The following is a 20,838-nucleotide window of genomic DNA, read 5'->3' as shown; positions in this document are numbered from 1 at the left end:
CTCCCCGGGGCACGGGGCGCGGGGCCGCGGCGGCCGCCATGGAGGAGGAGCCGCCGCCGCCGCCGTGCCCAGCGCCGGGCCAGCGGCAGCCGGCGGCCGTGAGGCTCCCGCCGCACCATGGGCCGCCTCGCCGCCGCCGCTGCCATGTCGGCCGCCTTCCTCAGTCCCAGCCTCGCCTTCAGCTCCCACTTCGATCCCGGTGAGTGCCGCAGCCCCTCGGGCCCGAAGGCACAGGGAGCCGCGCTTCGCTCCGCTCCGCACCGCTCCGCACCGCCCCGCACCGCCGCAGCCCCTCCGCATCTCCCGGCGAGCGGCCCCGCTTTTCCCTTCCCACTCCCTCGACCCCTCGTAGCGGTCCCCGCATCGCTCCACGGCCAACCCCCCAGCTCCCTCCCCCTTCGCCCCCGGTTCCCCGTTCTTTCTGCAGCTCCGTCCTCGCAGCCCCGCATCGCCTCTCCGCGGGTTCGGAGCCGTTCCAGTGCGGGGAACGGAGCTCGAGCGCGGCTCCGCGCCTCCAAATGTCACCGTGCGCTGCGGGAGCCGCTCCGCATCGGGCGCCGTTTTGTCCCCCGCTGAGGAATCGCGGAACCGCGCCGCCTCCGGGGGCATTTGTTTGTCTGATTGAAAAATAATGTCGGCAGAAGCGGTGAGAACGGAGCGGAAAGGGGGGCGGGGGGGGGGGACGCTGCCCGGGGCCGCCGCGGAGGAGCGGGGCCGGGGGTACCGGAGGCGTGCGGGGCTGCGTGCGGGGCTGCCGTTATGTAAGCGCGGCGGCACGGTTTCGGTTGCGCCGCATCTGCAGGAAGCGGCCGCGCACGGGCGCGGAGCGGCGTTGGCTTTTGTGTGGGTTTTTGGGGCCGTTTGCAGCGCGTTCCAGCTGGATGGGGAGGGGGGGGAGACCGGCAGCTCTGGCCTCGGCGTGGGCTGCGTGTGCCACGGGGATGGCAGCGTGTGTGTGTGTGTGTGTGTGTGTGTGTGGATGGCACGCGCGTCCCCGGGAGCTGATGGTGGGGTTGGTGCGGTGACCCACAGCAGAGCATCCTTGCGGGGTGGCAGCGCGTTGGCACGGTCCCTTTGTCACTGAAGCGGGGGAAGCCGACCCAGCGCTGCCCTGGCGGGACGCGGTCGCTGCGTGGCTCTGGATGTCACTGTCACATCGCGTGTCCCTTCTCCTCTGTGCGGTGACATCGCTCCGTTTGCTGGAGCCGGCTCTGGAGGGGCTGTAAATGCGGACCGGCCGGGATTTACCCACACGGAGCTCTGTTGGTTCGCAGCCTGCTCGGTATTGATCCGCGTTAGGAAGGAAACCTCTTTATTTGCATCTTAAATGCGGCAGCGCTGGGAATGGAGACGTGTTTACCACTCTCAGCCTTCGGTATAATTTCTCTCCGGGTTTTCGCCGAGCGCCCAATTTGCCATGCTAATCCCGTCAACCTGGGGATTTGCAGGGCACGGTTGCTTTCAGCATCCTTCTGCAGGAAGGTTTTCCGTCGCTGCCGATCGCCATGCTGCCGTGCTCCCCAATCCGGGCTCTGCTGCCGCTGACACCCACGGTTACTGTCAGGGAAAGAAATTAGAGGGGGGAAAATGTATTCTCTGTTTCACGGGCTTGTTGATCCCGTTCGGTTGGCGGCACCGTCTGCGCGGCACCTCCCGCGCCAGCCCCATTTCCCTGCTGTTTGCCGGAGACACGGAGCAGGAGGAACCGCAGGGACGGCGTGGGGACAGCGGTGACTCTGGGGGTAGAGGAACTGTCCCCTGCTCCACGCACAGCTTGTGTTTTCGGTGAGGTTGGTGGCCCTTGTGTGAGATGTGCTCATGCCGGGCTGTGCTGGGTGGAGAGCTGCTGCCATCGTGTCCCTGCGGAGGTGGCTGGGGGCGGGGGGATCCCGCTCCTCTCTTCTCTGGGTTTCCAGGCCTGGGGGTGATCATGGCTGGAGCCAGGCTGTGCTGTGAGGAAGGACATCTCTGCAGCCCCTCTGCCTCCAAGGCCTCGCTGTGTCCCACTGCACAGTTGTTGGCTTTAGGGCCAGCGGTGCTCACGATGATGTGAGGCTGTGTCTCCTCCGGCCGGGGTTGGGGTCGGTGCTGCCCTGGCTCCCAACCTGGATTTCCCCATCTCAGCCTGCAGAGCGCATTTTGAATTTGTGAGAAATGTCCTCTCTTCCCTTACCCATATTTCTCCTTCCCTTTTTCTTTTCGAGCAGCACGGTGATGGTTTTTGGACGATGGAGATGCTGCAGGCAGCAGGGCTTTGCTTGGCGTGTTGGGGGCAGCAGGGTGCTGCTGTGGGGCTGCAGCTTTGGGCAGCAGTGGGACTGAGCTCAGGGTGCTCCATGCCTGCTGGTGCTGCCCGTGCCATCACTGTCCCTTGGCCGTGTTCTGGTGCCACCTGCATGGCCCTTCCTGGGAGCTGGCTGTGGGGCAGTGATGGGACCTCTCCACCGCACCGTGGTTGTGGGTCCAGCTGGCACATGCTGCGTCCCCCTGCCCCAATCCCTGTGCCACAAGTGCCTTGCATTGCTGGGCAGTGCTGGCAGGGGTTTACAATGGGGAACAGCGGCACAGGGACCGGAACCCCAGAGCTCACAAGGGGTGAAGGGCAGCAGGGTGGGCGCAAAGGTCAGATTTGGGGCAGGGAGTGGGGAACGTGGAATGGAGGTGGCTGCAGTGGGGGAAGCGTAACACCCGGCAGCGCGTGGGAAGCTGCCTCGCTCACACCTCACCGCCCAGATCCTACAAGGAGCTGCCGGCGCGTGGAAGGTGTCAGCACGGGGCCTGTCTGTCTGTCCAGGCATGGAGGTGGGAGTTCCAGGGGGGTGATAGGGAGGTGGGGGGGCTCCCAACTGGGCTGCTGCTGGCGATGGCGTTGGTGCAGCTCTGCAGTGCTGCAGGGCAGCTGGGCCCCGCTGCAGGAGGATGGGATCGGCACCAGCATCGCTCCCCCGGGGGTGCCCGCCTGCTCCCCCCCCTTCTCCCCTCCTTCCTTCTCTTTGCTCCCCCCTCTCCGTGCACACGGGTGATTGCGTTTTGGATGGCGATACTGATCCCTGTCAAAGCCAATTAGGAGAAATTAATATGCCAGGGTTGAAAGGGCTCAGATCTCTCGGGAGGGGTGGGGTGGTGACTCACGGGCTCCCTGCCCAGTTCTGCCTGCCCGCCCGTGGGACGCGGGGTGCCCCACAGCTCCTGTCTTGGCACTGGGCCGTGGGGCAGTGCTGGTATCTGCACTGTACTGTCTGGAGAGCAGTGCCATGGCCGTCCCATGGGCACAGTACTGCGCCCGGCCAGGAGCTGCCCAGTGCTGGGTTCCTCCCTGTCCCGTGGGCTGTTGGAGCACAGGCTGTCATCTTCCAGTGTTTCTCAGTTGGAAATCCCCACTTAGTTGGGTTCCTCCTGCATTGGGTCGCAGTGGGCGCTGGGTGATGCTCATCCTGTGATGATGTTCCTCCATGCAGCTCCAGCAGCATGCCACAAGCCTAGGAGCCATGGCCATTAGGTGGGGGTCCCAGCCATGTGCCATCCCATCTCTGCACTCTGGGGAGAGCATGGGGGCTCAGCACCAGGGAAGGACAGGAGCTGGAGCCTGGATCAGGCTGGGGTCCCCTGTGGATGAGAAACCCCATTGGGAGCCAGGGGGTTGGTCCTGGGATCCTGCCCATGGTCAGACGATGTTGTTCCCACCTCCTGGGCCTGTGATTGGTATAAATGATTGCCTTAAAGGCTTGAGCAGCCCCTGTGAAGCCCATGCCAGGCCCCTTACCCACTGCAAGTTGGGACCGTGAGGGCTTTGTCCTGAAAGGCAGCCCCAAGGAGGGGGTGGGCTGAGGGCATGGGGTGCTGGGGCTGGCTGAGAGGACGGGGCCGTGCTGGGCAGTGCAGGGAGGGGTTGGCCACTGGAGGAAGCAGCAGCAGGTTCAGGATTTCCTGCAAGCGACTGTCCCTGGGACGAGGGGAGCGAGCGGCGGTGGCTGGAGGCCCTGCTTCCCGTCCCTTCCCCTCTAGCAGGGCCATTGCTGCTGACTCCAATGCCACCACTGTTGTTTTAATGCTGGAGCGAAGGGAAGCTCCGGCGTGGCACGCGCTGTAAGTGGGGCAGCTCTCTGCAGGGTGCAGCATGGCTGGGCTGTTGGGGGGCACGGGGGACTCTGGGGTGCAGGGGTGAGTGCTTGCCAAGGGTGGGCTGCACACCCCTGGTCAGTGCCAGGCAATCCTCCTGCTCAAAGCACCCCTGATGGCACCACGCTGCGGTGCGGGGCAGCGCGAGGCACAGAGCTGCCGCCTGGGGGGTGACGTCCCTCGGGAGGGCTGTGGTGATGCTTTCAGGGCAGCAGCTTCAGAAAGTCCCCGAGGTCTCAAAGCGTGGGTGCGAGATGGGGGTGCTGCGCACTTGGGGATGGATGGACAGCCCCAGTGCTGGCACCATAACAGCTTCCTAAAATCCTCTCCCCACCGATTCTCAGGGTCTCTTCCCCTCTGCTTGCCTTGTCCAGCCTGGCATGGGGCTGTTCGGAGGCTGTGCAAAGGGACTGTGGTGGGTGCCACGCCGTCCAGCTCTCTGAAATTGGGGCAGGCAAAGGGCAGCTCCCAAGGCCGGGCGCACCGCAGCGATGGAGCTTTAAGGCAGTTGCAGAGAGCGGCAGGAAGGGGGTGGGCAGGGACCCTCCTGTTTGCCACAGCTGTCAGCGTCCTGGGACATCGGGGCTGCCCGGTGCGGCGCCGGTTTGAGGCGTGTGTGGCTGCGCTCGGTGCTCGCCTCTCTCACCGCTTGTTTTCGGAGCCGAGGCTTCTTGTTTCATAACGTCGCTGAACGTTTCTGATAAAAATAGGCTGCCCCCCTCCACGCGGCTTCTCTCCCGCCGTTACGTAAATGCTGCTTCACCGGCTGCTGGGAGCCTTGTTCTGGCCGTGCCCGTGGTGCTGTGCTCACAGCTCTGTGCCGGCGGTGCCGCGCTCCCGGCGCTGAGTGCCGTGGGTTGGTGTGCACGGTGGTGATGAGCTGATGGTTTGGTGATCTTAGTGGTGTTTTCTGGTTGGTGTGCACGGTGGTGATGAGCTGATGGTTGGGTTTGGTGATCTTAGTGGTGTTTTCTGGTTCTGCTGTGCCATGGCCACGGTGCTGTGCCCATAGCGCCCGTGGTGCTGTGTACATGGTGCCGTGCCTGTAGTGCCCATGGTTCTGTGCCCCTGGTGCCACGTTCAAGGTGCTGTGTCCATGGTGCCCGTGGGGCTGTGTCCAAGCTGCTGTGCCTGTAGTTTCCATGGTGTTGTGCTCGCAGTGCCCATGGTGCCATGCTCAAGGTGCCCATGGTGCTGTGTTCATGGTGCCGTGCCCATGGCTCTGTGCCCGTAGCACTGGCCATAGTGCCATGCCCTGAAGGCCGCAGCATCCCACCCTCCCAGCACAGGGCACCAGTCCATGCTCTCCTCCTTGGGAGCCACACAGGCACCAATTCACCTCCCCGTGGCACGAGGAGCCCGTGCTGCGTTCTGTTGCTGGGATTTGGCTCCAGCCGTGGCTGTGGTTTGCTGCGATGGCACTGCGTGTCCCTGCTGGTGTGGGATGGAGGGAGGCTTCAGACCCAATTTAAGCTCCAACCAAGAGAATTCAATTGAAATAATGAGTTATTATTTTTTTTTAATATATTATTTTCTCAGGAAAGCAAAGGGAAAATTGTCCATGTCTGGCTGCTCCCTACCCACCACGCTGCCTGCAGCAGGAGGGCTGTGCTGGAGGAACTTGGCTTTTTGTCTCTCACCAGGCTGATGCTCGGTGTGTGCACAGTGCTGCACTTATTACAGCCCACGTTTTCATTCCACCACGTTACAAAATGACGGGTGATCTTTTTTTTTTTTTTCCTTCTTCTTCTTTTTTTTTATTTTAATTTTCCATCAAATTATTGTTATTATTTTTTACTGCTAATCCATCCCGAGGTGATAAAACCCGAACTAAGAGGCGAGAATCGATCCTTTCAGAACACTTCAGTGTCGGTTAAATTGGCCCCTGTGAACAGACATGCAGGGAGAGCAGATGAAAGTGGCATGCAGTGCGTTGGAAACGAGCCCCTCATGGGTGCTCATGGCACCTGATGGGCTCTGTGCAGTGCTGCTGGGTGATGCTGGCCGTGCCTCAGTTTCCCTCTGGAGTTGTGTGGAGCAGCCTCGTGTTTTCGTGTTAAATGGCAGCGGATGGTTTCTTGCTGCTTGGCTGCGTATGGGTGAGCAGCGCGCTCATCCTTTGAGGTGTAAAATTGCTTTCCTGGAAGCTGCCCATGGATCCAGGCCCTTCATCTCGCCGGGGATTTGTAATGTTACTAGGACTGTGCTTGCGCTGGGAGAGCGGCTGAGAGTGCTGAGCCTGCGGTGGGATGCTGTGCTGGGTCCAGTGTGTGTGCATCCTGCCCCAGTCCTGTCCCAGACCTTCTTTCTACCCAAACATGGCCCTGCACCCTGCCCAAACTCACACCCAGCTCTGAACCCTGCACCGGGCACCCTTCCCAAACCCAGCCCTGCGCCCTGCCCAAACTAAACCCCTGCACCCTGCCCGAACCCACACCCAGCCCTACACCGTGCCCAGACCCAGCTTTGCATCATGTCCAGACTCAGCCCTACGCTGTGCCCAAACCCAGCTTTGTATCGTGCCCAAACCCAGCCCCATGCCCTCCCTGAGCCCGTCCTCTCCCACCTGGCCTCCCATCGCTGTCCTCACTGGGGGCAATGCAGGAGGATGGGAGCGCTCCCCGCTTTGTCCCACTCCTCTGCACATAGCTGCATAGGGACCCCAGGTCAATTGGGGGTCCGGACACAGTGAGACTCCCTCCATCCTGCAGGGAGAAAGTCTGTGATCCTGCACCCACCAGATTCATGGGTGTAAGGGGGGGAAACTGAGGCACAGTTGGGCAGGTTGCGGCAGGAGCTGTAGCAAAGGGCTCGGGGGTGGTCTCGGGTGTGTGATCGAGCAAGTGGGCAGGACCTGCTCCTGCCGATCCATTTGGCCATGCGGAGCCTTGCGGGGAGCCCCGGGCTCTCCCCTTCCGCACACGTCAGCCCCACTCCTTGCCCGTTGCCGCCGGGCAGAGCGAGCGGCGGCCGTGGCACATCCCAGCGGCGGGGGATGGCTGGAGGAGCGGCTGCAGGCACTCAGCAAACGTGAGTCAGCAAAGGAGCCGGGAAGGGCTGAGCCCATCCCTCGCTGCGGGGCTGTGGGGTTGTAGCCTTTCCCGGGTGCCTTTTAGGAAAAGGATTTTAGGGGATGCGTCCCTGAGCTGGGTGAGCAATGCAACAGGATGTGGGGTGTGGGCAGGTGGACCCCGCTGTGCTCAGCGTCTCTGTGCTCTCTGCTTTACCATTCTGATCTCGTTTGCAGGGTCAGGTGCCACCCTGGGGCTCTTCTGAATCCCACCCCTGCCCCCCAGCATGGGAATGGAGCATGGTGTCTCCTGGCTTGCAGGCAGTGTAGGAGCATCATTGCTCCCCCAGCTCCGGGGCTGGTGCAGCAGCTCCTGCTGAGGGATGCACCGAGCTGGCCGTGCTCAGTGTGACCCCGTGGTGAGAGCAGTTTGTTGTGGGGGAAGCGCTGCGGAGCTGCTGGGGGGGGGGATCCAACGGTGGGGGCTGCGGTGGGTTCACGGTGATGCCAAAAGAGCTGCATGGAGCTCCAAGCCCTCAAATGGTGGTGACACCCCTCCTTGCACCAGCGGTGGTGCAGGTGGGGAAACTGAGGCAGAACACACTGTTTTGGAAATGGGTTCATCCGAAAAGCTCCATTTCCTGCACCGCGGCCTTGGGCGGCTCAGCTGACAGTCCCTGCTGGAACGGCTTCTGTCGCCGCGCTCTGCTCCCGTCGGCATTCAAAAGGCTCTTTTCAGTGAGTCATTTTCTCTCTTGCTGTCCCACTATCCAAGGAAAATGGTGACATTCGCTGTACAAAGTGTGTTCACCATGGAAACCGGCTGCAAGCAGCAAGAATGCCACCCCCGGCTCCTCCCCGGTTCGGCTGCGCATCGCTGAGCCTCAGAAGATGGCTCTGGAGCTGCTGCGCCAGCAGCGGCCGCGTTCTGTGCGGTGCGGGGCCCGAGGTGCTCCGTGCCCCCGAGCGGGGATCCCCAGCCCTCCTGTCCTTCAGGTGCCCTCCTCAAGGACACGCCAGCGCGGGGGCAGAGCTGGCAGCGCGGTGCCCAGCGTGGCTTTGCATACCGGCACCTGGGGTGGGAGAGGCTTGGTGATGGCGCAGCCCCCATCGTGTGTCTGCACGCGTGGTGCGTGGCAGTGGTGCTGGGCTGGGCTTTGGGAAAGAGATGCACGGGTGATGGCACTGTGCCCCAATCTCTCGGTGCAACAGGGAAGGCGCGGTGCGGCGGCTCTGGGTGCAGCTCCATGCAGTGGATGGGTGCGTGGGGGCTCACAGTGGGGCGGGGGTCTCTGTGCAGCACTGTCGTGGCAGCACTGTGGCCTTCCTGCTTCCTTGCGCCACCACGTGCTGGTTATCTGGGGAGGCTCTGGGCAGAACAGTAATGCGGCAGCTGCTGCCTGTGGTGGGGGCTCACAAGTGAGGGGCTGCGGTGCAGGATGGCCCCGTGGGGCGGTGGGCGAGGGGATATGGGATGGAGATGCACGTTACCTTGCTGGCAGCATCCCTGGCCCTGAACCCAGTGGGATGTGGTTTGGGGATACGGTGCGCCCGATGGTGACAGCACAGTGGGGGCACAGCAGTGGGGGGGGCATGTGTGCAAAATCCCTGCGTGCAACCCCCTGGCAGCCCCCTGCACCGCAGCCCTATCTGCTCCCCTTACCCTGCACCCCTATGTCCCCACAGACGGCACCCCCCTTAGCGAGCTCTCCTGGTCCTCCTCGCTGGCTGTCGTGGCCGTTTCCTTCTCCGGGCTCTTCACCTTCATCTTCCTCATGTTGGCCTGCCTGTGCTGCAAGAAGGGAGATATCGGCTTCAAGGTGAGGGCCGGGCACCCAGCATGGGCAGGGGGCTGCAGCTCCCACTGGGGTCTCCCGGTGCCGTGTCACTGCCTGTGGGACGTGCCTTTTGCTCAGTGGCGGGGGGCTCAGCCTTACCCATCGCCCCGGGCCGGGCCACGGCATGGTTAAGGGCCCCGGCGGTCCCACCCGCACGCCCCCGGGGTGGGAGGCACCCTGACCTCACAGGCACAGAATGTGCCGAGAAACAGTTTTCCCTAATTGCTGGGATTTTTGTGGAGGCTCGCGGCGCCCGCGGCGGGGAGGGGTCAGGCAGAGGGGACACGCCGGGTCGTTGTATAACCGTCCCACACCGGAGCACCTCGAGCAGGGGAACAATGAGCCCCCTCGAGCCCCCGCGGCAGCTATATAGGGCCGTGGAGCTGCAGCCCGGCTCTGGCAGTGCCCGCGGGGTCGCGGCGCGCAGCACCATGAGCGGCGGCTGCGCCGGGGCAGCACCATGCTCACCATCACCTACCTGCTCGCCCAGGCGGCTTTCAGGAGCCGGGGGCTGGTGGGGCATCAGTGCCAGGTATGGGCACGGCCCGGGGGGCTCGGTGATGCGCTATGCGGTGCGGGTGGCTGCGCTGGGGGGCGCGGGGCAGGCTGCAGGGAGCCCGCAGGGTCAGTTGTCTCTGCTCCGTGTGTGTCCCCCTGCCGTGCGCTTCCCTCCGCCCCGGCCCAGGAGTTTGAGAACGCCGAGGGGGACGACTACGTGACGGAGTTCTCGGCCCAGGGCTCGCCCGCCCCGCAGCATGGCCCCGAGGTGTACGTCCTGCCCCTCACCGAGGTCTCGCTGCCCATGGCCAAGCAGCCGGGGCGCTCAGGTAAGCTGCCTGGGGGGGAGGTGGGGGGTGGGAGGCACTGGGCACTGTGGGACCCCCGTGCACCCCGGGGCAGAGGTGGAGTGGGGCCAGGAGGGGTGATCACAGCCCTGTGCCAGGCTTAGCTGAAGCAACTTCCGAAGGGGTGACAGGAGGCTGAGGTCCCTCGAGCAGCGCCGTCCTTCTGCACAAGGATGGTTTGTCCCCCTGCGTGGCACCAAGGGGAGCAGTGTGCATCCCTCTGGAGTGTGCTGGGACATAGAATCATTGAGGTTGGAAGAGAGCGCTAAGATCAACCATCAGCCCATCCCCACCGTGCCCACTGAACCGTCCTGTAGGGTTTTCTTTCCCATGGCACCCACCAGCCCCAGCCCTGCGTAAACAAGGCAGAGAGTGGGAGAGGAATCTGGGGGGGGGGAGGGGGGCACTGTGCCACAGCCCCCTTGCTCCCATTGTTGCTCTCTCCAGCTCAGAGAATAGCAGCAGTGTGACAGGGTTGGGGCGGCGTGACGCAGCCCAACAATGGCTCCATTGCTGCACCCCTTGGCATGGGTGCACGAGGGGCAGGACTTGTGCTGGGAGGGGGCCGGGACTGTGGCTAAATGCCAGAGCTCCAGTTCGGCTCCATTCTGCTCTCCCCATCTCTGGGGAGGAGAAGGGGCAGAGAGCAGCTCCCCTCTGCCTTGCTTGGGGACACCCCATGTCCCCACACCAGCACAGCCACACCAGGATGCTCGGTGGGAAGGATGTGGGGTGCCTGGGGATGCCCCCCCCACTGCTGACAGAGCATCCCAGGACAGCGTGGGGTGGCACAGCAGGAAGGACTCCAGGGCTCGGCTGGAATCGGCGGGTAACTCGGGTGGGTTGGGGGTGCGGGTGGGCACATGAGCGCACAGGCAGCTGGATGTGTTCTGTTACAGTGCAGCTCCTCAAGTCTGCAGACCTTGGGAGGCAGAGCCTGCTGTACCTGAAGGAGATTGGGCATGGATGGTTTGGCAAGGTGAGCACGGGGCATCGGGGTGTTGGGATACTGGGGCAGGGTGCGTGCAGGATCTGGTCCCCCTGGGGCTGCTCCAGCTCTTGTGCCCCATTGGGATGTGGGTTGCAGGGGTCACTGTGTCCCCCACTGGGAGCAAGGTGAGGTGAGGATGGATAGATGGGGACGTGGCTGTCTCTTGCCCCCAGGTATTCCTGGGGGAGGTGAACTCAGGCATCAGCAGCACGCAGGTGGTGGTGAAGGAGCTGAAGGCCAGTGCCAGCGTGCAGGACCAGATGCAGTTCCTGGAGGAAGCACAGCCCTACAGGTAGGGCCAGGGGTGCTCCTGAACTGGGACAAGCTGCTGGTATGGGGGGTGCTTGTGGATGGAGGCCGTCCCCAGGCTGTGGGCTGTCCCCTCTGGCTGAGTTCTCTGGGCTGCAGCTCAGCTCTGTCCTGGGGCTTGCTGGCTGCAGGATGCTGCTGGTGTCTGGCCCTGCCTGCAGTGAGGTCATGAGTATGGGGGGGGGCACAGAACTGCTCCATGCCCCATAAGAGCTGAACAAATGCCCCTTTGTGGTGTGCACTGGGGTGCTGGGACGCGCTGGTACCCGCTCACAGCCGCTCCCGGCTGCCCCCGCGCTGTGGAGGAGGCACCAGGGATGCTCCCCCCGTGGTGCCAGCGTGCCCCTCGCTCTGCCCCACAGGGCCCTCCAGCACACCAACCTGCTGCAGTGCCTGGCCCAGTGCGCCGAGGTCACCCCCTACCTGCTGGTGATGGAGTTCTGCCCGCTGGTGAGTGCCATAGCCCTATAAGCTGAGGCTTTAGGGTGCTATGGGGTAGCACATGGCACTGCTGTGCCATGCCTAGCACATTTCGGACCTGGGACCCGCTGGGTGCGGGAGGGGACTGTGGTGACAGTGGCACCATCCTGCAGGGTGACCTGAAGGGATACCTGCGGAGCTGCCGGGGGGCTGACTCCATGGCCCCAGACCCTCTCACTCTGCAGAGGATGGCATGCGAGGTGGCCTGCGGCGTGCTGCACCTGCACAGGAACAACTACATCCACAGGTAAGGCTGGGAGTGCAGGGGGCGGGGGGAGTGGGCTGAGCAACCCCCAGGCTGTGCCCACCCCACCTTGCTCCTCCTGCCCAACAATATCCTGGTGCTGAGTGAGTTGCACACAGAGACTCCAGCATCAGTGATTTTGTTGAGGAAGGGGAGTGCTGCATCGGGGCCGCCGGACCTTCCCAGCCCAAGCTGGGCTGCTTGGGAGCGTTGCAGTGGGGGGAAGTGGGGTCTGGCAGTGCAGGGGAGGGGTTTCCCGTGGGCATCCCGCCCTTGGTGCACCCAGGGTCTCCCCACATGCATCTACACTGTCCTAATGTGCATCCCATCTGTGCGCACCCCTCCGGGGCTATGGGAGCCCAGCCATGCCTAGCTGCACGGGTAGGAAGTGCCAGGGCTCACGTTGCTGGGGAAACCTGCTTTCCGCTTGGCTCAGCGCTTGACGGATGGATGGACGGACAGAGGCGCAGCTGGAACGCTGTGCAAGAATTCCTGCTGTGCGTTGGGTGGTTGGTGATTGGCACGCCCAGCATTCTGCTGCAGCACAACCCTCCTGCTCCCAGCACTGGCAGCAGTGCTGCTGGGGGTGCCCAAGTGCGGTCCTCGGGCCCTGGGTGCCCTGTGCCCCCTGTGGGGGTGGTGACAGCACTGGGGTTTGCTTGGCAGTGACCTGGCCCTGCGGAACTGCTTACTCACAGCCGACCTGACCGTCAAGATTGGGGACTACGGACTCTCACACTGCAAGTACAAAGTAAGGCTGGTTAGAGTGAGGAGGGGGTTGCGCTTGGGACCCCCACAGTATCGAGTCTGGGGGAGCTCAGGGATGTGCTGCGCACACGTATGGCTCTGCCTGTAACTGTGCACGCACATCCCCGAACACCGCGCTGTACCCTTCCCTTCCCTTCCCTTCCCTTCCCTTCCCTTCCCTTCCCTTCCCTTCCCTTCCCTTCCCTTCCCTTCCCTTCCCTTCCCTTCCCTTCCCTTCCCTTCCCTTCCCTTCCCTTCCCTTCCCTTCCCTTCCCTTCCCTTCCCTTCCCTTCCCTTCCCTTCCCTTCCCTTCCCTTCCCTTCCCTTCCCTTCCCTTCCCTTCCCTTCCCTTCCCTTCCCTTCCCTTCCTCACAGGCTTTGCTGGGGCATTGAGTGGGTACTGGGAGGTGTGAGCCTGGAGGAACAGCGTGATGGGGCTGGGGATGTGGGGTGGTGGTGCAGTGAGGCTGGGGAGAGTGCTGGCAGCGGGCGGTGCTGTGCCCTGTCCTTTACGTGTCGTTTTGACGTTCTCTTCTCGTACTGACCCTGCATACTTGGCAGGACGACTACTTTGTGACGGCCGACCAGCTGTGGGTGCCGCTGCGCTGGATTGCGCCCGAGCTCATCGATGAGGTGCACGGCAACCTGCTTGTCGTGGACCAGACCAAGGCCAGCAACGTCTGGTGAGCAGGGCGGGGGGCACGGCGGGTGTGTGGTGTCTGCATGCCGGCCGGTGGCAGGCTGGGGGTTTCCCTATGCCCCCAGCATCGTGCCGTTCCTTCCCAGGTCACTGGGTGTCACCATCTGGGAGCTGTTTGAGCTGGGCAGCCAGCCCTACGACCACTACTCCGACCGGCAGGTGCTTGCCTACGCCATCAAGGAGCAGCAGCTGAAGCTGCCCAAGCCCCAGTTGAAGCTGTCGCTGGCGGAGCGCTGGTGAGGAGCTCTCCCTGTCCCCGTGTGGGTGCGCAGCCATGGCTCTGGCATGGGAGCGGGCACGGCGCTGAGCCCTGCTCCTTATTGCTGCAGGTATGAAGTGATGCAGTTCTGCTGGCTGCAGCCCGAGCAACGCCCGACAGCTGAGGAGGTGCATCTGCTGCTCTCCTACCTCTGCGCCAAGGGTGCGACGGAGGCAGAGGAGGAGTTCGAGAAGCGCTGGAACTCCATGAAGCCCAACGGCAGCGCCAGTGGCAGCCACCACGGCACCGAGCTCTCCTCCTTCCCTCTGCTGGAGCACTTCTCGGCCGACGGCTTCCCCTCGGACGGGGACGACATCCTCACCGTGATGGAGACCAGCCACGGCCTCAACTTTGAGTACAAGTGGGAGCACACCAAGACCGAGCACTTCCAAGCACCCCTGGGCTCCCTCAGCCCCAGCAGCGCCGCACGTTACCATGAACTCTATTACCCAGCAGCATCTGCGGGGCACCTGAGCCTGGGGGTCTCACCGTCCTGCTATGAGTGCAAGCAGCAGGGCTGCCCCAGCCTGCCGCCACCCAGCATGGTGCCCATCCTGGGCGCACACAGCCCCTCGCTCGGCAGTGAATATTACATCCGCATCGAGGGCCCGGCTGAGGGCAGTGCTGAGATGGACTACGCCATGTGCTCCTACAGCCCCGAGGGTGAGCGTGGCTCCACGTCCTGCTGGAGAACCCAGGGCACGCGAGATGACTCGGACAGCAGCCCCACTGCATCGCTGAGCATGGAGCCGCTGCTGGGCCGTGCACCGGCAGGTGAGGGCTCGTGGGAGTGCGCCGAGTACTACCCCTATGCGGGGCAGGAGCAGCATGGCTATGTGCCATCCCCCGGCCCTGAGCGGTTCCTGCTGGATGAGGAGCATGCTGAGCCCAATGACAAGGACTGGCCCGTTCCCGGCTTCCAGCACAGTGTCTTCGCCGACCCACTGGGCGTCTCGCCCTCACTGAACTGTGCCTACAGCCCCCAGCGCTACAGGCAGCCTCCAGCACAGGGTGAAACCCATCCGGACTGCGTGACGCTGGAGCTGGGTGATGACAGCCCCCCTGGAGCTCCCATCCCAGCAGCCCCCCAGCAGCAACCCTGGGCCTCCAACAGCTCCTCCAACAACAACATTGGCAGTGGCAGCCCGGCCACCCGCGAGCCCGCCGACAGCTGGTGCTACCGCCGCATGATCACCTTCCGCGGGCTGATGGCCAAGCCGCTGGGCACTGTGCCACCGCGCACCCAGCCCCAGCTCGGAGGGTCTCCGCCGGGCATCGATTTCCGCCGCCCACGGCAGGAGCAGCCCCAGCCCCCCGGCTCCTCCCAGTGCCGCTCGCCCTCCCCGCAGAGCCAGGCCTGGCAGAGCCGTGACTCATCAGCCTCCGGCCGCTCGCAGGCAGCAGCGCTGGCTGGCGGCCCCGACGCGGCCCTGGAAGCCAGAGCTCAGCCGTGCCCACAGGATGCCCACCCGGCTGAGGGCATGGAGCGGAGCAGCCCTCCTCGCAGCCCCGCGCCCCACGGCACAGCTGGGACGGGCCCTGGGGAGGCCACCCTTATGGCCGGCACGGTGCCAAGCCCTGCTCCCACCAGGGAGCCCGGCATAGACGGTGCCCAGTCTGCGCTGGAGGGCCCTGAGACATTGGTGTCTGCAGAGGCGGCTGCCGAGAGCAGCGCGTGCCTCACCAGCGACGCAGAACGCACCCCAGACAAAACCTTCTCCAGCAGCAGCTTCCCTGGTGGCGACGATGGCAGCGATGAGGACACGGCAGAGCTGACTTCGGGAGTCTTCACCGACTTCTCCGGGGACTACATGGAGCGGGCAGACGTGGCGCCGGCATTCAAGTCCTTGCAGAAGCAGGTGGGAACACCGGACTCCCTGGAGTCGCTGGACATCCCCTCTACTGCCAGCTCCTGCGAGGTGTTCAGCCCCACCGCCTTCACGTCCGCCGGGCAGCCCAAGGCTGTGGACAGTGGCTACGACACAGAGAATAACGAGTCCCCTGAGTTCGTCCTCAAGGAGCCCCACGAGCCCCGTGAGCCCGAGGCCTTTGGCCAGATGGGGAAGCCACCCCCGGGGCTGCCAGGAGGGGACGGGGACAGCCCAGCCCCCGAAACGCGGCCCTCGGCATCCTTTGGTACTGAGCTGCATGGCCTCTCTGAGAAGAACCCCTACCGTGACTCTGCCTACTTCTCTGACTACGACACCGAAGCTGAGCGTGGCCCCAAGGACGAGGAGGACAGCGATGGCTCCGAGACCCCAGAGGCAGAGAAGGAGGGGCCCCAGCCCTACATGCAGGACATGGTGCAAGCTCCCGAGCTGGGGGAGGACACACTGCACCCCCCAGGAGCACCTGGCAGCCCCCCAGCAGCCCCCAGCACAGTGCTGGCAGCCGAAGCACTGGACATGGGGGTCTCTGTGGGGGACTGGCGGGGAGCAGAGACTGGTTGTCCCACGGTGCAGGAGCATGGCACTGAGCTCCCAGCACCAAGCAGCTCCCCATGCCCTGATGGTGATGTGCTGGGGGGCTCTGTGCCAACCAAGACTTTCTCCTTGTCCCCGGTGCCAGACAGTGAAGAACCAGTGCCGGGCGAAGGGACCCATGAGGCTGAGAGCATCCCTGGACTGGGAGAACATGTGGCTGGGGGTGAACAGACTATGCCCCCTGTGCCAGGCCTTGGGGCAGCGGGGCTGCCTCCAGAGGGCACCAGGGTGGGCATCACGCCTGGAGGGGATGCGCCCGGGGGTCCCAGCACGCTGCCATCAGGGGATGAGACATCGATGGGTATCTCCATGCTCCCATCCACCCCTGAGCGCCGAGAGGAGCCCGAGGAGGAGGAGGAGGACACAGAGGACAGTGATGAGTCGGATGAGGAGCTGCGCTGCTACAACATCCAGGAGCAGAGCGAGGAGAGCGAGGAGGAGCCGGCCGCCGTCCCCATTGTGGTGGCTGAGAGCCACAGTGGCAGGAACCTGCGCAGCCTGCTCAAGATGCCCAGCCTGCTCTCCGAGGCCTTCTGTGAGGACCTGGAGCGCAAGAAGAAGGCCGTGTCCTTCTATGACGATGTCACCATCTACCTCTTTGACCAGGTGAGCAGCCCCAGCAAGGCGAGGTGGGCACGCAGCGGTGGGCACGGTGTCCAATAATGGCATTACTTCCCATGGTGTCTCCTTTGTGTAGGAAAGCCCCACACGGGAGCTGGGCGAGCAGAGCTTCCCAGATGTCCCCGAGCCCTCGGCGCAGCCCCCAGCCAGCAGCAGCCCCACCAGCCCTGCCAGCCCCACGGAGAGGCTGAGCGCATCAGATGACTCCTCGGATGGCAACGCCTCAGAAGAGAGTAAGGGGGCTGTGGGGTCAGGGGGTGGCAGTGGGCTGACCCTAATGACGGGCTCAGCCCCCAGCCCTTTTTGCTCTGTGTTGCAGGTGGAGGCTTTGAGTGGGACGATGACTTTCCGCTCATGCCGGTGAAGCCATCCCTGATGTCCTCGCTGACGCCGGCAGAGCCTGACCCAGCCGTGCCCACGCTGGTGCCAACCCCAAAACAGGTGCTGCCCCTCCAGTTCTCCCGCTTCACAGTCTCTCCTGCCCCGGTGTCCCGCTTCTCCATCACCCACGTCTCCGACTCAGACATGGACTCCGTAGGAGGTGAGACCTCAAGCGGACCCCCCTGCCCCCCAAAGCACAGCTCTGTCCCAGTGCCCCCCACAGGCACCACCACCCCCAGGTGATTTTGTCCCTCTTGGTCCCCTGCTCACACCACCTCTCTGCTCCCTTCCAGGCAGCAGCGAAGATGGTGATCGGGAATAAGCCAGCGTGAGCCTCGCCTGCCTGCGCCCTCAGCACCGGCGCTGGCTCCAGGCACCGTGCTCTGTTTTTTAGACAGATGGGGTTGGAAGGAGTTTGGGGTGCTGCTGGCTGGAGCCGGGCACAGCCCAGGGTGAGGCGGTGTGTGCCAGCGGTGCGTGTGCGAGTGGATGGCTGCGTGTGTGTAAATAGACATATATATATATATAGACATATATATATATATAAAATTATAGCGTTTAAAGGGTAGTGCCCTGACCTTGCTAACATTTGCTCAGTCCCCCCTCATTGACGCCCCCCCCACCCCCACCCCACATTGGCTTTCTCCCCACGTGTGCTCCCCAAGGGGGCTTCTTTGTCCCCACCTGCACCTTGATGCCCCCCTGTATTCCCCCCCCATCCAAGGCTGGCAAAGCCTTTCAGCCGCTGGGGGGGCTCGGTTGGGGGGCTGCCCCCTGCTTTTAGCCAGGCCCTTCGAGGACCAGTCCCAGCCCTGCAGGGAACCCCGAAGCTTGAGGGGTTCCCCACCTCCCTGAGGCTTTTTGGGGGGGAGAGGGGGGCTGACCTGACTATTTTTGTATTTAAATAAAAAAAAACACACACACACACAAAAAAAAACCCCCACAAAACCAAAACTCGCTGTTGACAGAACTCACGTTGCCGCGGTTTTAAGTTATTGTTGCCAAAGAGATGTAAAGAGTTTGTGGAGGCATTCGGGGGGGTTGGGGGGGTCGTGGTTGGTTTGTTATTTTTTCTGTTGTTGTTGTTTTGTTGTTTTTGTTTGTTTTTTTTTTTTAAATTCATTTAAGGCTTAGGATAATTGTGCAATTCCAGCTCCCAGGAGGCTGTGGGACTAAGAGGAGCCTATGGGAACCTTGAGATCAGGGCTGTGTCCTTGGGGGCTGATAGACCAAACCCTGAGGTGAGGAATGCCCCCCACCCACCACCACAGCCCCGTGTCCTGCAGCCCGGGCTGGCTCCCGGGGGGGCCGGGGCACACGCACACACACACACACACACACACGTGTACAGCCATGGGGCTGCGTGCCCATGGGATGGGGCTGCTGCTGGAGGATGCGAGGGTGTTCTCTGGCTCCCATTGCACCCATCCAGCCTGCAGCTGGGCCGTGGCGTTTTAGGAGAAGGCTGCAGGAGGGGTGCCACCCCCTTAAAGGGAACAAGAGGTTCCCCCAGCCTCAGCCCCACAAACCAGGGTGGGAGGAGGGGGGGGGGCTGTGCCTCCCCACTGCGCACCCCACACCCTTCCCGACATAGCGAGCCCAATTCCTGCTTGATGGAAGTGTATGATTTCAGCTCCACCCCCAGCACAAGCGCTTTGCATTGCAGCGGGGGCCTCCTGACCCCTACACCTGCAGGGGCTGCTGGAGCCCCCCAGCCCAGGGTTTGGTCTATGGCAGAGGCAGCCGCCTCTGGAGGGCAGCACGAGAGCACAGCTGCGTCCCCCAGATATGATGATGATGATTTATTTATTTTTTTTTTTTTAAATAGAAGAGCTCCTCTGACATTGTATATTTTATCGATACGGGTCATTACTGCTGTATTTTTTATCAGTGCTGATTTCCATACAGCTCCCAGCATGTGTGTCAGACATCATCGGGCCGATAATAAAGTTTTTAAAATATCGTACTCCGTTTCCTGCCCGCATCATTCGCTGGCACAGCCGTGGCTGTGGGGCTGCTCTGATTTGGGACCAGAGTTTCATGGGAGAGCTGTGCTCCATCGCCGCTGCGGGGGCTCCACCAACCCAAAGGAAAACGCGGGGCGCCCGGTGGTGGGGAGGTAAATTTTATTGCTCATAAATTACTTCTTTTTTTTTTTTTTTTTGTCCTCTCATTAAAAAACAAAACGAAACAATTTCAGGTTACATCTTGCAGGTGCCCATCAAGGCAGGAGGTGCAGTGAAACCCCGGGCTCAGCAGCCTCTCGTATGGGGCTGGAAGAGGACGACGCGGGGCTGGTGACAAGGCACACCCCATCCTGACACCCCCTACCCCAGCTGTGAGCCCCCCAGCCCTCCTGAAGGCCCCGAGACGCAGCGGAGCCTTCCCCTGCCCCTTGTTGCCCTGAGGCACAACACAGTGGCTCTCAGAGCGTGGCAGAAGAGTTGGCACCACACGGTGAGACCTGGGGTTGGCACAGCTGCAACCATCCTTGGGGCACATTGGGCAGCCCTGCACTGCATTTTGGGGTGCTGTTGGGATGGGCAGAGTTAGGGACAAGGTGGTGGCTTCCCATGCGTGATGCAAGGGTGCCGGAGGACAGCACCTGGAGGTGGGCTGTGGTGGGCAGAATGCTGGGGGTCACAGTGCTGCTCCAGCCCCACAGAAACAGCAGCAATGTGTCCGGGAGCAAAATGCACCCCAGGTGCAGCCAGCATCACTTCGGCCCTGGGTGGGGATGCTCTCCTGCGGGGCACTTTCACGAGCCATGGGAGGGGGCACAGCAGTGCCAGCAGTTGGCTCTAACTGGAAAACCACTCCACAGCAGAACCCCACCAGCAGTGACCAACGCAGTCAGCTCTCTGCCACCTGGGCTAAACCTACAGTCACAGCAACCCGAGCGGTCCTCTGCGCTCAAACAATTAAAAAAGTGCAACACAATGGGAAAGGCAGAACCTCTGAGCACTGCTCCCAGCCGTGCCTCACTGGTGCCAGCTGCATCATGCAGCAAAGATGCAGCTCTTGCTTCAAAAACCCCTTCCCCTTTGGCAGGGCTGGGGGTGCGAGTATATAGGTGTATATATTTCAGTCTCATGCAGCCCTAGGAATAATGGAAGAGAAGCAGCAAAGCAGGAGGGCTCTGGGGCTGAGCCTGGGAAGGAGCACAGCAGTGCTGGCTATCCCGTGGCACATATCCACGCAGCCCTCTGCTCCTTGTGTATTTCTTAGCTTATATCCTACAGTAGTACCGTAACACCCCCCCCTACGTACACGGCCGTGGCACTGCAGCAGCCCCGGGAGCAGAGTCCAGCCCTGACCCAGGGCTGCAGCACTGGCACCAGCAACTCCTTTGCTTAAGGGGAGACTGAGGCTCCCCTGCCCGCCCGTTGTCACTGCATCCCATGAGCAGGGTGTCCCCCGTGCCTTCCTCCCTCCCCTGCAAGCTGCTGCCACTCTGAGAAGCAAACCTGGCTATGGGGCACGAGCTAGGAGCACGGGGTGTCTGATCCGGGGGGGGGCATCAGGCTGTTTGGCAGCCATCTGACCCCCACCACTGCAAGCAGCGAGCTGGATCTAGAGAAGAGAGGAAATCGGGGCACTAAAGCTTTAGCCTTTGGCTTTTCAAAGCAGCAGGATTAAATAAACTCTGCCTAAAAAGGCGGCTCTGGGAGGCAGCCATGCGCCGGGCGACGAGGAGGCGGCAGTGCCACGCGGCGGCAGCGCTCCCGGCATCAGCTGATGAGCGGCGCCGAGCGGTCGTTCGTCACGGTCGGTTTCAGCTGGACGTTGGCAAAGGGGTTTCTGCAGGGAG

General features: G+C 62.8%; 2 protein-coding genes across 14 annotated transcripts in view; one reads left to right on the top strand and one right to left on the bottom strand.

The window, feature by feature from the left end:
- Positions 1 to 67: 67 nt before the first annotated feature.
- AATK (apoptosis associated tyrosine kinase) lies at positions 68 to 18,993 on the top strand. Of its 9 annotated transcripts, XR_008207889.1 has the most exons (16): positions 68 to 199; positions 8,816 to 8,949; positions 9,653 to 9,794; positions 10,712 to 10,791; positions 10,977 to 11,095; positions 11,475 to 11,562; positions 11,706 to 11,839; positions 12,503 to 12,587; positions 13,127 to 13,266; positions 13,370 to 13,519; positions 13,613 to 16,631; positions 16,723 to 16,879; positions 16,966 to 17,187; positions 17,321 to 17,479; positions 18,181 to 18,268; positions 18,936 to 18,993. XR_008207889.1 is itself a non-coding variant. In XM_052687517.1 (14 exons), the coding sequence occupies exons 1-14, from the start codon at positions 118 to 120 to the stop codon at positions 17,347 to 17,349; spliced, it is 4,563 nt and encodes a 1,520-aa protein (XP_052543477.1). In that variant the 5' UTR covers positions 68 to 117; the 3' UTR covers positions 17,350 to 18,993. The 9 variants fall into 9 exon arrangements, 5 of the variants coding, with proteins under 5 accessions (XP_052543477.1, XP_052543476.1, XP_052543480.1 ...); XR_008207890.1 differs by lacking the exon at positions 18,181 to 18,268; XR_008207888.1 differs by having other exon boundaries at positions 18,181 to 18,993.
- The window catches only part of BAIAP2 (BAR/IMD domain containing adaptor protein 2), a 33,594-nt gene continuing 30,836 nt past the window's right edge, over positions 18,081 to 20,838 (bottom strand). For 4 of the 5 annotated variants that reach the window (XM_052687562.1, XM_052687558.1, XM_052687556.1 and 1 more), the window contains one exon: positions 18,081 to 20,828. In XM_052687562.1, the coding sequence (XP_052543522.1) occupies positions 20,759 to 20,828 (70 nt within the window). In that variant the 3' untranslated portion in view covers positions 18,081 to 20,758. The remainder of the gene's footprint in view (positions 20,829 to 20,838) is intronic. The other variant, XR_008207892.1, reaches the window with a different exon arrangement.

Source organism: Tympanuchus pallidicinctus, unplaced genomic scaffold (assembly GCF_026119805.1).
Source record: "Tympanuchus pallidicinctus isolate F22 unplaced genomic scaffold, pur_lepc_1.0 scaffold23, whole genome shotgun sequence".
In the NCBI taxonomy this organism is placed as follows: Eukaryota; Metazoa; Chordata; class Aves; order Galliformes; family Phasianidae; genus Tympanuchus; species Tympanuchus pallidicinctus.
The sequence above is the reverse complement of the archived record's forward strand: the minus strand, read 5'-3'. Positions and strand labels throughout refer to the sequence as shown.

Coding starts and splice junctions, on each gene's coding strand:
- AATK (XM_052687516.1), top strand. CDS start 118: ATGGGCCGCCTCGCCGCCGCCGCTGCCATGTCGGCCGCCTTCCTCAGT. Junction 9,795..10,711: donor CAAGCAGCCGGGGCGCTCAG/GTAAGCTGCCTG, acceptor GTTCTGTTACAG/TGCAGCTCCTCAAGTCTGCA. Junction 11,840..12,502: donor AGGAACAACTACATCCACAG/GTAAGGCTGGGA, acceptor TTTGCTTGGCAG/TGACCTGGCCCTGCGGAACT.